At 47.8% G+C, this 16,095-nt stretch overlaps 1 protein-coding gene across 1 annotated transcript; it reads right to left on the reverse strand.

Annotated features, from left to right (window-relative positions):
* Positions 1–11,370: 11,370 nt before the first annotated feature.
* LOC138566069 (ras-related and estrogen-regulated growth inhibitor-like protein) lies at positions 11,371–15,066 on the reverse strand. The gene is made up of 4 exons (XM_069643107.1): positions 14,841–15,066; positions 14,258–14,311; positions 14,068–14,144; positions 11,371–13,098 (listed from the first exon to the last, which is right to left on the reverse strand). The coding sequence occupies exons 1-4, from the start codon at positions 14,965–14,967 to the stop codon at positions 12,676–12,678; spliced, it is 681 nt and encodes a 226-aa protein (XP_069499208.1). The 5' UTR covers positions 14,968–15,066; the 3' UTR covers positions 11,371–12,675.
* Between the last annotated feature and the right edge of the window lie 1,029 nt (positions 15,067–16,095).

A 16,095-nucleotide genomic window follows, 5' to 3' on the forward strand; every position in this document is an offset into this window, starting at 1 on the left:
TTGGACCAATACCTGGCTAACGGCTTTATCTGCCCATCCAAGTCCCCTGCAGCCTCGCCTTTGTTCTTCGTGCCTAAAAAGGAAGGAGACCTTAGGACTTGCATCAATTACCATGCATTAAACCAAGTCACAGTTAAAAACTGTTACCCCTTGCCGCTAATTCCTGAACTTTTGGACCAAGTTAAAGATGCCCGAATTTATACCAAGCTCGATCTCAGAGGGGCATGTCATCTGGTACGAATAAAAAAAGGGGACGAATGGAAGGCCGCCTTCCGCACCAAATATGGATTATTCGAATACCCGGTGATGCCCTTTGGTCTTTGCAATGCCCCAGCGGCGTTCCAGTACTTCATGAATGACGTCCTGCGTGAATTGATTGATGTGTTTGTCGTAGTATACATAGACGAAATCTTGGTATATTCATCGTCTGAACTTGAACACGTGAAACACGTCCGTGCAGTTTTGGATAAACTTCGGCAACATAGACTGTTTGCAAAACTGGAAAAATGCTTCTTCCATGTTACGGAGGTCGAATTCCTTGGGTTTGTCCTAACCCCACACGGTGTACGCATGGATTCCCGGAAGGTCGATGCCATACTCAACTGGTCTTCCCCAACCTCGATTAAAGGAGTTCAAAGCATGCTCGGATTTGCGAACTTCTATCGCCGCTTCATTCCAGGCTTCTCACAGCTAGTGCATCCCATTACCTCTCTATTACGAAAGAACAAACATTTCCAATGGTCAGAGGAAGCCGAGAAGGCATTTCAGGACTTGTTGCAAAAATTCACCTCAGCCCCGATCTTCAAACACCCACTTCCAGACCTACCGTACGTGGTTGAGACCGACGCTTCCAGTTCAGCAATGGGAGCGGTCCTCTCACAAAAATATCCTGAAACGGGTCAACTCCATCCAGTGGCCTTCTGGTCACGAAAATTCACGGCACCTGAATTGAATTACGCCATTACGGACAAGGAACTTCTGGCCATTAAGGCAGCCTTCAAAGCATGGCGGCATTACCTTCTGGGAGCAAGACATACAATTACAGTAATCACTGACCATCGCAATCTACAGTATTTGAAGTTGACAAAGGCCCAATCATCCCGCCAACTCCGATGGACATTATTTTTTGCCGAATTTGACTTTGTGATCACTTACCAACCTGGTTGTCGAAATGGCAAGGCTGACGCCCTATCTCGCATTGGGGTAGACGAGGAATCCACCAACCCAGACCCAGTGCCCATCATTCCCAGAGAAAAAATATTAGGAGTGACAATGTCTCTAACCTTAGACGACATCCACAAAGAAATCACACATCTCATGGATACAGACACTCTGAGAGACTGGTCTACTAAAAGTGTTCATCATTCGGTCTCAAACCACTTACCATATTTTCAGGGACGTCTCTACCTACCCAGTAAAGAACTTCAGCAGAGGGTCATCTCGACTTACCACGAATCACTGGTTGAAGGCCATCCTGGGATAGCTAAGACCGAATCCAAGATCAAGCGATACTATTGGTGGCCAACATGGCGTAAAGACATCAAGCAATTTGTATTATCCTGTGGAATTTGTGCACAAAACAAGGCCTTGAAGAAAAGATCACCAGGTCAACTGCCACCACTGGATATTCCGCCTACGCCTTGGCATACGTTGTCTCTTGATTTTATAACTGACCTTCCCCCTTGTAACGGGTTCAACACAATTCTGGTGGTGGTGGACTTATTTTCGAAAATGGCTCATTTCATTCCACTGAAGGGCCTACCCTCCACCGCAACCTTGGCTAAAGAATTTTTAGTGCAGATAGTCCGAATACATGGATTTCCTTCCATCCTAATTTCGGATCGTGGCAGCCAATTTATCTCACGCTTTTGGAAAAAGTGTTGCGAATTAGCGCAAATCGATGTAAGTCTTTCCACCAGCCACCATCCCCAGACTGATGGTCAGACTGAGAGGACCAACCAGACTCTAGAACAATACCTCAGATGTATGTTACAACAGTTTGAAAACGGTTGGAAAGACATTTTATGGATAACCGAGTACGCCTACAACAACTCTCTGCACTCCAGCATCGGACAGACCCCCTTCTACACCATCTACAGTTTGCATCCACGAACTTCCAATCTTGACTCACCTCAACCTTTGGAAATGCCAGCAGTAAAAAGTTTGCACTCTACCATGACCCAAGTCTTCAAACAAGCAACGGATCAGCTGAAAAAAGCCAAGGAAAGGTACAAGAAGTCAGCAGACATCCACAGGAGTGAAGCTGCAAAGTATCAAGTTGGAGATGAAGTCTGGCTGGCATCTAAGCACATACCCATGAAAGGAACCTGAACCTTCAACCCCAGATACAAAGGTCCATACACCATTAAGGCTATCATCAATCCAGTAGCAGTGAAGTTGAATTTACCCTCATACATGAAAATTCATCCCGTGTTTCATGTCTCACTTCTAAAACCAGTACGACCAGGAACTCGAGTTCTGAAACCACCAAAACCGATCATGGTCGACGGAGAACCCGAATTTGAATTCAAGGATATTCTGGACTTGAAAATCATCAAATCAAAACTGTTTTATCTAATAGACTGGAAAGGATATGGACCACACAAAAGATCATGGGAACACAGTGAACACATTCATGCACCACAATTGTTGAAAAGGTTTCATCATAGTCACCCGAACAAACCAGGACAAAGGGGAGACCCCGCCTTTAGGGGGGCCTTGGGGTGGAGTGCTGTCATGGTGCATGCTCCAAAACCCCTGGAGCTGTTGGGCCCATCCCAGTCCCCGCCAACCAGAAGGACTTGGCAGGCCCCAAGGAAGTGCCCCAGAGTCTCATGGACTCAGTCCTGGCGCCCTTGGCGCCAGGCTCATGAAATAGGCTGAACTTATGGAACTATTTAAACTGCCTGTGAGGCTGAGTCTGCTGTTTAATCCAGGGTGTGGCAGAGGGACTATTTTTCCTGAGAGACAGAGTGTGGTAAAGGGACTACTTTACCTGGAACTACTTACAAGGCTATATAAGCCACACCCTGCAAGCAGAACACGCTTCACGTTATTATGCACTCCTGCAGCGTAATGCTCACCGTGTCTGCTCTGCCCTCGAGCTTCTTCAGCCATGCCCATTGGTGCTTTCCATCTATCGGTGCCTGGAACAAGACAAGGAGAAGAACAGGAGTTACTACAGCGACAAGCCCTTACCTGCAATTCCGGCCATCGGTCTCATCTCCGGCTGATTCTCTGATCGCCTCCCCTTTTGGCAAAGGGCTCCCACGCAGATTCCGATACTCACCTGGGATTCTGCATCCTATGGGTTTCTTTGGAGCGGTTCTTCCATTCTTCATCTTGGGGCCGTGCCGCGCCTGCAAAAGGGGAACAGAAAAAACAGCATCCGAGGAGGGACGAATCTTCTCCCGGACGACGCGAGAAAATGCATCTGTAAGAAAGACAAACACGTTTAAGGCCTTGGGACAATATGAGCATCTATACCAAGCTGTTATTGAGATAGAGACTCACCTGATTATCCAAGCATTCCGAAAAAGCAGCAACAGCACTCTGGAACAGTGAAGTAACTGCGCCCAGAGAAAGACTGAGCCTACCGCGCCCCTGCTGAAGGTCAAGCAGGACGGAGCGCCAACCTCACCAAACTCATAGGTGAGCATGAGAGGAGTCGGGCACCAGGAGGTGGCAGGTAGTGGGGCCAATCCAACCCACTCATAGCTAACTTCTTGTTTCAACATTACAGGCTAACGCCTTCTGGGGAGATAACAAGGGAGAGGACACCGCTATACCATCAAAACTACACCCGGTCATACGACTACGTGCTACGCCCCCGTGGAGACCAGGTGAATGTGACACAACCCCTCTCTTGCCCCACCCTTCCCGCACGTCCCCGCTCTCTCCCCTCTCCTCCTCCAACCCCCAAAATCAACTTCTCAGCCCAATATTACCTCAATGGGGGTCATTACGACCCAGGCAGTAATTACGCCAACTTTACCACCATGGTGTAAACTATGTTTACACCATGGTGGATGGCGGATTTACCGCCCCATTCCAAGGTGAGTCGGGCAGTAAATCCCCATTTCCCATTTTCCCTTCCCCATTCCCATTCTTGCCCCATAGGGCATAATGGGAGTGGGGAAGGCGCTAATTACGCCACCGTAAATTACGGTGGCGTAATTAGCATCATGGCGGGTTAGTGCCATGGATTTTAACGGCTGCTAAAAGCAGCCGTTAAAATTGGAATCAGGCGTTAAGGGTTAACGACAGCGTTAACCCTTAACGCCCGGGTCGTAATGAGGCCCAATGTCCCTCTTCCTGCATCCCAGTATTTAGGTATGAGGCAAGGTGCTTCTTCGGCAAGTATCGGGATGAGGAAGAATGGGACTAGGAATAATAAAGATTACTAGAAAGTAATACAGGAATTTAATACCAGCACACAAATTCACACACCGCTTGCTCATTTAGACGTACTCTCATTCACCAGTCAATCACACAAGCACGCCCAGCCACCCAAACATAATACACTCATTCACACAGGTTGCATGATATATACGCACGTTCATTACATAATACATTCACAGAGGCACACAAATGCACTTGTACATTAAAAATAATAAATGTTCTTACCTTCCAGAATCTGTTGCTCCCCTTCTGCAGGCATGACTCTAGCTCCCATGCTCCAGCACGCACTGGTTCCTGTCAAACGCAGCAGAGCACAGGAGCCAGTGACATCCAGGTCCTGGGGGGGCCTTGGATTTCAAATTAAATAATTTACTTTTGAAGTCACTCTGACTGACTTCAAAAAAGTGATTTCCGTTAAGGAAAACACAAATGGAAAGAATTTCTATTGTAAGTCAGAACTGGTGTAGTTTCACGTCTGAGTTTGGGCTTCTTGGCATCATGGGCTTGTTCTTCCAAAATGTCTCCCTTTCTTGTGCTCTCTTTCTTATCCTCGAAACATGGGTGGTCTGTCCCTTTTTCCCATAGTGTTAAGCCCTCAATTTTATTTCTTTCCCACGCTAGGTTTTTCATATTTCTTCTTATCGCATTCAAACCGTTCTGTTTCAAAGGAGTATTTCCAATAGCTTTCCCATTTGCACTGAGACAAGATTTTGCCAGCATTCCCATTCCATGTTTTACCTTCTGAGTTCTGGGGCACCTTACTTGATGTGTTGTTCTTGTCTTTAAGACGTCACAGGGATGGTGGCTCGAACTGCGAGCTGCTTGCTCCCCTGGATGGTCTCAGCGCTGTTGTAAAGGAAGACTGGCCATCACTCTGATGCACGTCACCACCACTCTTTCTTCTTTGCCTTACTGAGCTTTCTTCCACTCTCGCACGCCGGTTGGTCTGCGTTTCTGGTTCCGCGCTGGAGCGGCTCTGAGAAAATGCAGAGGTGATGTGTGACAGAGGCCCACCTTTCTTACACACAGGGTGCTTTCTCTGCGTCTCTCAGGCCTTTGGTCTCTCTCTGCTCTTAGCCTTCTCTCTCCCACTTTTTGTTCTGAGATCCCTTTTTAGCCTCCTAGTCTCAGTCCGCTGAAGGCTTGCTTTTAAAGGGATGTTTTCCATTTCCTGTCGTTCATAATATAAGTTCACGTTATCTTCATGAATTTGATAATAGTTTGGGATATTGTATACATCCATATATGCCATCACATGGAGGCTATTAGGGAGTCCCTCACGAGAATGGGCATTGCTGAGTGGGCTCATCTCCCAAGCCTCATAGGTGGGGGGCTCCCCTTGGGGAGAAGAAACAAATTCCCTCGATTTGTCACAGGATGCATTGAGAAAAATCAGGACTGCCTCGAGGTGTCACTCATGAAACGGGGAAAATTGGCAGCTATGACAGTTCTGCAAACATTTTCAAGAGTATGAGCTTTCCTAACAAATAAAGCACATATAATAACTACATGGATAGGACCAGCACATACTTTCCTCACAAATGGAACAGGTATCGACACAGCATATGCAGGACAAATGCCCTCAATTCGTCACACCATCTAAATACCCACAGTAGCACTGAGGGGCTCTGGTTTTCCCAGTCCATAATCAGATTTTTGCTGCCCTTTATGAATCCCAGTATTTTTTAGCCATACACTGCTGGCATCAGTGCCACGTGTTACATTTAAAAGGGGGCGGTCAAGACAATTGGTGCAACTCTTGACACAAGTGATGTCTAGGGAATTGACATTGCATGAAATTACATCACAGTTGCATGCCTCTGGGCAAAGTACGGTTGAGGCCTTATGTTTCTATGACTCTGTGTTCAACAAAATGTAAACGATCAAATGGAATGTGTTCAATTAACTATAACCATAGGCATTGGTTTGGACAACTTTCCATGCCATAATCATGTTAGCTGATCTGTGCCCTTACAGAAGGGCCCGGCCAACCATTTCCGAATCAGTCTCTGTCCTACCATCAATGTGAGCCGTCCAGTCAGAACTTGTGGGATTCGTCCCCTCTGAATGGGAACACAAGCAACCCTGGCTTTGCTACCCCTAACAGTAAGTTTGATTCTCTAGGCATAGTTAGCAAGGTACCAACTCCTGAGCATGCACTATCTCCCTTAGGGAGAGGATCCAAAAGGAAAAAAGTATTTGAATCAATCATAACTGCTACCCTTCCTATGAGCATCATTTTATAGCATGATATGCAAATCAGTCTTGGTCTTGCCACTGGTGTGAACAGTTGGGCCTCGCTGCTGCTTGTGTTGTAATCCAAAGGGGATGTGGGTTGGCAGTTCAGCCTGGACAGCTCCTATTGGTGGCAGGACCAAGACTACTTTGCACAGGGCTGATCACCCTCTGTAATGCCACAGATGAGCTAAAAATGGATGGCATCAAAGACTGGTCAGAGCAATGATAGTGGTCATGATTAATTAAAAGTGTTGCTTCTATCACTTTTTGATGTATCTCCTTTTCTACTCCAGAAAGACACTTCTCATTAACAACCCTTTTTTTCACACGTCCTGAGGTAGACAGGCGCCTGCAATAGATAATGCTAATGTAATTTGTAAGGTACCTCAGTTGGTTGATTCACCTGTTGCAGAGATCTGTGCATATGCTGCAGATCATAGAGTAGATCTTGGGTGAGCTGGCAAAGCATGTCTTTCTCTGGAGGCTAATTAAAACAAATAAACCTGAGGTGGCACATGCCCTCTTTCTGGAGAGTATATGGATATGGGGGAGTTTGGGATTGAGTAATGGTAGTAGGCCGTTTCAAGCCACTTACATTATATGCCTAGGTACTCACACCATTGTGCAGCGTTTACCATGTCATGGCCTAGGTCGTTTTTATTATGGCAGTGTTGGGTAAGTGGCTATCCCATGCCTACACAAAAGGCTAACTTGCTAGCTTTGCCAATGCTTGTTCTGTTAGAAGACAAACATGGCTCCAAGTGATGGTCCTACAAGAAAGCTAATGACCATTTCAGCCAGGGCTGAATACTATATAGGTTATCATTATTATTGTACATAGAGCAAAAAGTCTATTAAACAGTGTAAGTGGAGCCTTTTCATTGCGCATTTAACAGAATCACTTCTAGGGTCGCACAGTTTTGGCAACTAAAGAAAATAAGACCCGCTAGGTGGAGTACATTTCCAAGAATCACAGATTGGCCAAGTAGGAAAGCCGGGCTCAGAGCCCAGGTTTTGTGCTTGAACATTGTGAACATTTGTAGGTGTCATAGTACTCTCAACATAGGACTAAAGGTACCAGAATGCAATGTGATGGGAGGTAAACGCTAACACTGACTGGGCATCTCACACTAAACAAAGGTCAATGTGAGATGGCATTAAGCCAGGGATGGACTGAGAACCAAAAGAGGCCCTGGAAATAATTTTCAAAGTGATCCCATATTACATATTTTCCGCAATCCCAAACATTTTCCTATGAGAAAATGTGGAAGTTGCCACACAAAAGAGGCTCGGGGTGCAGAGGCCTACCAGGAAATCTCCAGCGTTCGCTATAGACCTGTACACTCCCACACTACGTTCTCTCTTGGGATAAACATGTGTGATAAAATCACCAGCTCTTAGTCATTGTTTGATAAGTCATACATCTTATTTCTATGGATGAAGTGAACACCATAAATTTCATTGTCACAAAAAAAAGAATGTTACAGAAAACCTACTGGTGGTTTTTGGTTATAAAAATGGTTTTATGCTGTAACTAGGTCTGTTTTGGATTACCATGCTAGCAAGACAAACCCAAGATGGTACAGCGATGACACACTTTTAAGCCCCCACTTGAGCCGGCGATAGTGTGCTCTGCAGATGGCAATTTCACTATGAATTACTGAAGGCCTTCGATCCCACTGCCGACGGTGGAGCTTTGATTACTTTGCCTGATGCTCGACAAAATAAATCACCCGGCCAGGAAACAAGGACTTAACAAAATTACCCGGCCAGGAAACAAGGACTTAACAAAATCACCAGGCAGAGGAAATAAGGATTTAACAAACAAAAAATGTAAGGTCGGGACAGGGAGAGCAAGACTTGTCATTGCTCATGGCTCTGAAGCTGCCATCCCCGGAAGCAGTGCTGCCCCGCCACACAGTCGCGACTCTAGATTGTATGCATGGGGGCACACAAGGGTAACAAGCAAGAGTAAGAAAAGTAGGGGGGCCTTGTAATGGTTTAGGTAAAATCCTACATCCCAAAACATGAAAACACACACCTGTGTGTTTGTGTACACACTATCTACACCACACGCATAAAACATTTTATAGATTGCTAAAGTTCAGAACTGTGGTCCCAGCAAATTGTGTGAAAGTGCTATCCACTCATCCCTAAACCAGTCTCTTTCCGCATGAGACATGGCAGCATAACAATGAGATTGCAGCATGTCTCATGGAAGCAAATAAACTGCCTAGGAGAATATATTTATGAAGGCGTGTCTGAGGTCCAGTAGGCATGGCAGCCGCCTCACTCAACGCGACACCAGTTGAAGGCTATGACCGTATTCCAAGCCTTTGCTCTGCACTTATTTCTGCTAATATGCAAGTCCTTCACCTTTATAATGTGTGTCACAGTCACAGCCACAGCTTGTGCAATGGTGTGATTCTCTGTGTTACATTCCCTATAATCACACATTATTACACTGCTTAGAAGCAGGAGAATAACGCCATTGATCAGGTCCTAAAAAACCTGAAAATAACTGGTAGGTGCAGGAGATGGTGCGGTGTAAACCCCATGAGACATGTTTGTTTGCAACTGCACAGTTGATCAAATGACATGCAGCACTCCCAGCAAATAGCTCAGAGTGTTGAACACTCACCTCTGGCATGTGCCAGCAAGCGATGAGCAAGCACAAATCTCGCCCGGGGATGACTCAGGCCTCCATCTCTCCAAGGGTCACTAATTGAATTCCATTAAATTAGGTAATAAGGCCTTTTGTTAAAGAGTTTAGAAGCTGGGGAATGAGGCATAAAGCACTATAGAAAACTATTCCAGCTGAATGAAGAAAAGCTTAGGCCACAGTAACATCACATTTTTTTCATGTTCAGAATAATAGGTCGAGGAAGCCTAGAACAATGAATTAGAAAATAGAAAGCACTGGGTCTGCCACATCAAGCATGTGTCTTTGCATGCAACCCCTCCCACGGAACTTCACCCATGTGGATACAGCACATCAACAACAAGTCAGAATACACGTGAAATGGGAAGGCTTGTGGCAGGGTCAGCTGCGGTGCAAACATCAGAAACGCAGCCCACGTTAACTGCCATGTGCACACTGTGGTGAATCTGATGTCCCCACTGGGGAGATGACCCTCACAGTGTGAGTGAGACATTGTCAGATGAGACATGGTATCCCCCTTTCCCTTTTAGGGATATCCCCTCCACTACTCCTCAGGCCTTGATGGCATTTTGTGATACTCCCTTTCAACAACCCACAAAGCCTGCTGACAGTAAACGAGTTAGAGGGAAACTAGGATGAAGATTGATTGACTGCAGGGAAATGAAAAGTCCAGCAGTTAGAGAAATTTGATTGGATCTGTACAACTCCCTTACTCTGAGCGGGGGTTCAAAGATGGAACAGCTGAGAAACGCAGAGAGATACGACCGGCTGGCTAGTCACTGCCGGGGAAGGCAAGCTGTCAGGTGGACAGGCAAACATGGAGACGCGGGACATCCATGTAGGAGGCATCCTAGCTCGGGCTGGGAATACAAAAGGCAGTGAGATAGACAGAGAAGCGGCACGGAGAACAAGGAAGGCAGCTTCTGGACCAAAACATTCCCGCAGGCTAGAGAGACGCTGTAGCAGGACACGAGGCAAACAAGAGCTTTGCACGGGCAAGGGAAGCTGGGCTGACACGCAGACCGCCAACAGCCTCAGAGACACGCTGCCTGAAGTCGAGAGAGAGAGGGCAGAAGCAGAGAAGGACCCGAGCGGGCTCATAAAAGGCAAGGGAGCATCCTAAAACCAGCGAGCCCAGCATTTGTGAGTCTGGGACCCACACCCAAATTGTGTAACAGAACTGTACAACCTGGCAGGGGAGTATATCAGGTGTTGTGTGAGTCTGGGACCCAAGGAAGATTCATACCCTTAGGATTTTGAATTATATTGAATGTGGAAAGACCTGCCAAGGGAGTCATTTCTCCTGGAGTGGATTGCACCACCAAGAGGAGGGGGTTATCCTCGTGGGATACAAAGAACTTGGTTATTCTTCAGAACTTTTGTTTTGCTGGAGAGAAATCTGGGAAAGGGGGCGTTCTTCTCTGGAACTGTGAACACTATCGATTTGAAACTTCTGTTGCATTTACAGTTTTGCGTTGAACTTGAATAGTTTGTGCACTTTCCTAACCATAGACATTACCCTTTGCACCTTATAATTACTTTTAAAATGAGAGTGCTAGGAAAGGATTCCAGACACAGGACATTTTTGCTTTGGATGTCTTGACACCAGACAGACCCTTAGCTTTTTGTTGAGGTAGGGAAATACCTCCAAGATGCATTCCCCAAACCATTTTATTATTTCAATTAAAGTTTGCACCATCAAACATGAGTCCTCTGTGTCCACGTCTCACTCCTGGTTCCTCACAACACCTTTCATCTTCCTTGCGTGTACTAGAAAGGGACTCATCACGACGTGCTTCTCCCAGATTCCAGGTACGTGTGCCCAGTGCTGTGCTTGCTGCTGCTTGCTGTAGAGAGGGCAGAAATTATGAAAACGTAGGGTGGGGGCGCAGTGCCCCTCCTAGAGACTCCACTGCCCCCACTTAATCAGCACGACTGGCTGGAGGTCTTTTTTTACAACCACAAATTGGGAAAAAAGCGCACAAAAGAAAAACTAAATCAAATGTATCCAAGCCGAAATTTTATTCCAAAAAATATCTGAATCATAAACGTTAGGAATAAACAAACAGAAACAGATGGGGCTGGGCGAGTCTAAACAGTTACAATAAATTAGCAATATCAAATTTAAACGTTGAAATATATTACATGGCTGAACACGTTTTCTTCACCATGTCTTAAGACAACAATGTCTGCGGTATTGGGATTCCATGTACACTCAAACCCCTTCGACTGAACACACAATATATTGAAGGGGTAAGATCTCCTCTCGCGATATTTAATGTGGTTCTCACGTGTGCAGTATCTCGCCCTTCTTCACTTCTTGAGGGTTGTCTGGGAGATGCACCATGAGTTCTGATTGGATGGCAGCCCACTGACGTCGGGTGCGTGTGTGACGGCAGTGTGTCTTACACGAGGAGAAGGTGGAGCGGCTGCCGCTGCCTCTGACAGAACACACGTGTTTCAGCGCGTGCAGGGGGAAAGTGCAGCTCTACTTATTTTGACAGTATAGTATTCATGATTGCATCTAGTGTGTGGTGTCTAGAGGTGTACATGTGTGTAACGTCTCTGAGTCACAGAAGCAGACTGAGGACCAATGCAGGCACCGAGCCTGCCTGCTTCACAGCTCGCTTTGCAGGACTGTCCTTGCTTTCCCACTGCTGCAGTCAAATCAATTTCCTTGGTGCCGCCACACCTGCAGCAGAGTTTAGTAAAACGATTCAGATGGTTAATCAGCATCTCGCGGTCAGAGGGTCACTCAGCCCCGTACCACGTGACAGCAGGATGCCCGGCCTGAGGGGAACATTCTGGGAACTCGATAATTGCACGAATGATTGTCCACATTCTCAAAATCACGTGTGGTGCAATGTACCACGCCTCGTGCCGGCACTAGATAGCCCAGGCGACCCGCCACTGATGGGTGGCATGGTAACAGGGGCAACAGCGGATACTATCCATTCACAGGCATTACAGCGCCCATATAGCCTGAACCCCCATTGGCTGCTGATCACCCATGTTGCTTTGTTGCACAAGCTTCATATAACTCTTCTTACTTGCAGGAGGCAAGTGCCACTCACAACCCTCCAAAATAATAGTGGCCAACATGTGTTTCAACAGTACAATGATGCTTGCTTTTGAACCCATTAGAGTAGACCTTACTGGTGTCATCAACTGCCAGTAAACAAGTCCCTCCAACCCAAGCCGGCCTCACGCTGAGGACCAGTGCCTCTCTGGCTTCCACTCTAGTCTGTGTCCCAGGCTCTGGCAACACTTTGCAGTCGACTGAACCCCACGACAGTCTACAAGCCGACCAATTTTTATTTTTTCAAGAGCTGAAAAAACAAGGCGTTTTCTAGGAGTATGGGTCTCCGTCAATCTCATCCTGTCCTCCTCCTGCCGAAGACGGCCGACATGCTCCAGGCGATGCCCTTGAAGCCCACGGTCTTCTTGATGGAGTTCCTGGAGTAGCGCACCGCCGCCAGTAGCTGAAGGAACACCACGAGGGGGCCGTGGTAGGTCTCAGCCACTGAGATCTCGAAAAAGCCAGAGTTGCTGGAGAGGGCAAGAAGGCGGCCCTCCTCGCTGGACACCTCGCGATGCTCCTGCAGGTCCCGCTTGTTGCCCACAATAATCACTGGAACCACCTTGTGCATGCCGCTGCGCTTCTTCAGTTGTCGGATGCGCTGCAGCTGCTGTCGGGCAACATTGTAGCTGGCACGGTCACAGATACTGTAGACTAGGATGAAGCCGTCTGCCCAGCGTAGCTGCTCCTCAGTCACGCCTCCTTGGGTGGATGGATTCTGTCAAATCAAGGATCAAAACACTTGTTAGATAGTAGCTCATAGAAGCAGCATTCACAGGCGTGTAGCATCAACCAGACTCTGTACAATGACAAAAGGGACTAAATGTCACCAGGACACCTAGCTTATTGTATATAACAACAGTCATGCCTTATGAAAGCTGTAGTCTCGCTTCCCTGAAATTGAACCAATTAGTCTGAAGCACCGGTGCTTTGTTCAATGCAAGCCTGGGATTGGAACCTGCTGCCCTCAGGGACAAGCAGTCTCATGATCCATTGCCTGGGGGATATACATCAAAACTACGCAAGATAAAGGGCATTGAAGTCCAGTAGAACTTCAGAAAGCGGCTAGACACCCTGTGCTATGCAGGGCAGCACTACTCAAGCTCAGATCCTAGCACTGCCACTGATGCTCTCGTCGTGCCAGGTGGGAGAGGGCAGCGTGTCCAGGCTCTCTCCACATAAGCCCCTTTGCATTCTGGTGCTTGTGGTCCAGTATCACATTGGAAGGGGAAAGGGAAGGCTACAAGCAGCAGAATGCACAGGGACTAGCTGGACGCCTCACTCTTGGAATGGGGAAAAAACCTAGGATCGGAGACGACATGAGAAACGTTTCTAAGAGCAATTTCCAACACGCATGTGCACAAAGAGGGGGCTTTTAAGGGTGGAAAGCAAAATGCTGCCCCATAAGAAATGGCCACCAGCAAAACGTGGGCAACACACCATAGACATTCGGTCAGTGTTTGCCCGGTACTAGACTGTGTCTTAAGAGAGGCCGTTTCTTCCACAATTCACTTGCAGAGCGAATTGCTAGAGCGCCAGGACCCGTCTCTCTGCCTGCGACATGCAGTCACACGTGGCGTGCAGAGGGTGACGGGCACACATGGACAGGGCCACCACCCTGCAACTACCCCCTGCCGGGTCCACACCCCTCAGCCACACCCTCACTAAGAGCAGAGGAGGCGCTCACCTGTGGATAGACTGAGTCCCAGATGCTGAAAGAGACCTCCTTCCCATCCACGGCCACGTTGTGCGTGTAGATGGACTCTGCAGAAAGGGAAGAAAAAGAGCGGCGTTTAGGGAGGTTCTTAGACACACAGTAGAGAGGTGGGAACAGGACACGTGTAAAGGGGGCAGAGAGCAGAGCTGTGAGTACTCACCGATGTCTCCATATTCTCCAATGAACCTCCTGGTGAGAAAGCGGACGGTCAGGGCTGAAAGGAAAACACACAATAGGAGTCGTGAGTACACAAGGCGAGTGGGACATATGGCAAACACTGAAGCACAGGAGAACACAGCTGGCCGCTCAGCCACACATGCAGGAAGCAGGCAAGTGGGAACTGCTCAAAGCACACAATGTCATCACACCACACATAGAGACCTCAAGGCACCCCGAGTCTGGTGAGAGGCGCTCACCCAGCCCTGGTTTTGTCTCTTGCATTTATAATGAAGAGCTGATGGTCGACGTGTGTCAGAAAGCACAGATCACACAGGACTGCGTGACCTGTTCACACCTGACACGGGTCACCTTGAGGGCTCTGCAAATGGACTCAGAGCGGGGGGGGGGGGGGGTGGGGGTTGCAGACTTTGAAAAGCGAGAGCGCAGAAGGGGTGTAAACTTCAGGAGAGAAAGTGGGAACTGATCTTTGGGAAATAAGGTCTTAAACAAAGCGACAGGTGAAAGTAGAAAGCGGGGCAATGACAATGTACGCACTTCCAGCTGAAGAGAGAGCGGCCACTCACCAGATTTCCCAACGTTTTCTGCTCCCAGAACCAAAATGTTGGCTTCCACCTTTGGGTGGTGGTGGCTGCCGTCGGACATCTTGCTGGTCAGGCGAAAGCTGTGGGTAGAGTGGATCTTAACAACCATTTGCAATCCGTGCAGAGAAAGATAACAGCTGTAGAGAGCGAGGGAGACAGGCGATGCGCGGGGCAGTGGCTCTGAGCTGCGCTATTCCTGTGCTGGAGATTCTGCTGCTTGCGAGATCTAACGCTGCACGCGAGCCGCGCTCCTTATATAGAGAGGGGGCGGGCTGTCCGCGCTGAGTGACAGATCCCACAGCCAGTAAAGGTGCGCGGTAGAAGCCTCCCGGGTCTCGTTTTTTTCCTTTCTTGAAAACGTGTTCCTGCTGCGGAGATGATGTGATTGTTGCAATGTGAAGAAAAATAATACACATGTGGTACTTGAGGAGAGCATCGCAGCTGCAAAGAGCCTGCGGCGTTCATTCTCATGGGCGCGTGCATCATATTTTACTGACAGGGATGTGGCACCTGATTACGCGTTTGGAGGTAATTCTGCAGTGTTTGCCGGCAATTACCGCCAGACTCGATTACTGTTACTGCCACTCAGTTTGACAAATGTATTGCCAGATTCTGAGGGGCAGTGTGGCGGCGTAAATCCCATTTTTTGAGCCCTCAGGACACCACAGGGATGTTGCCAGAATGACCACGACCAGTCACTGCTGGGGGTGATTCCCCCACTTCAAGGTCACCATCGGCATCCGGCAGTGCAGTAAAAATTGGCATTAATGCCCCCCAGAAGAGGGGATAACGAATCGTCATTTTCTTTACCACACCGTCACCGTTATACTTGGCAGGACGCTCCCTTGGTCCTGTGCAATGTTTGTGTATTTTCTGCTTGTAGCAGAGAATAAGCACTAGGTGCACTAGGTAGAGAAAATACAACAGCATCAGGTTTATATGTGGGCAGAGGGGCCTGGTTGGGCATGGAGTTCTGAATGCTTTTGCACCTGCAAGAATCTGGCAGAATCCATAGGGAATCATGGGACTGCCCCTGGCATGCATGGGCACAGGTGGCATTTACTAGCGTTTTCATGGATGAGTGCAATTCTGCATGGAATCCTGTGTCCTCCTGGTTTTCCATGCACAACATACGTAGTGATTCATGAAAATAATTAAAATCACACTCACAAGATTCCTTACGCCGCCGCGCTGGGCAAGGAGTCCCTGTGTGTCTAGGAGTCTGACTACCATGCCA

Source organism: Ambystoma mexicanum, chromosome 1p (assembly GCF_040938575.1).
Source record: "Ambystoma mexicanum isolate Mex_15411 chromosome 1p, UKY_AmexF1_1, whole genome shotgun sequence".
In the NCBI taxonomy this organism is placed as follows: Eukaryota; Metazoa; Chordata; class Amphibia; order Caudata; family Ambystomatidae; genus Ambystoma; species Ambystoma mexicanum.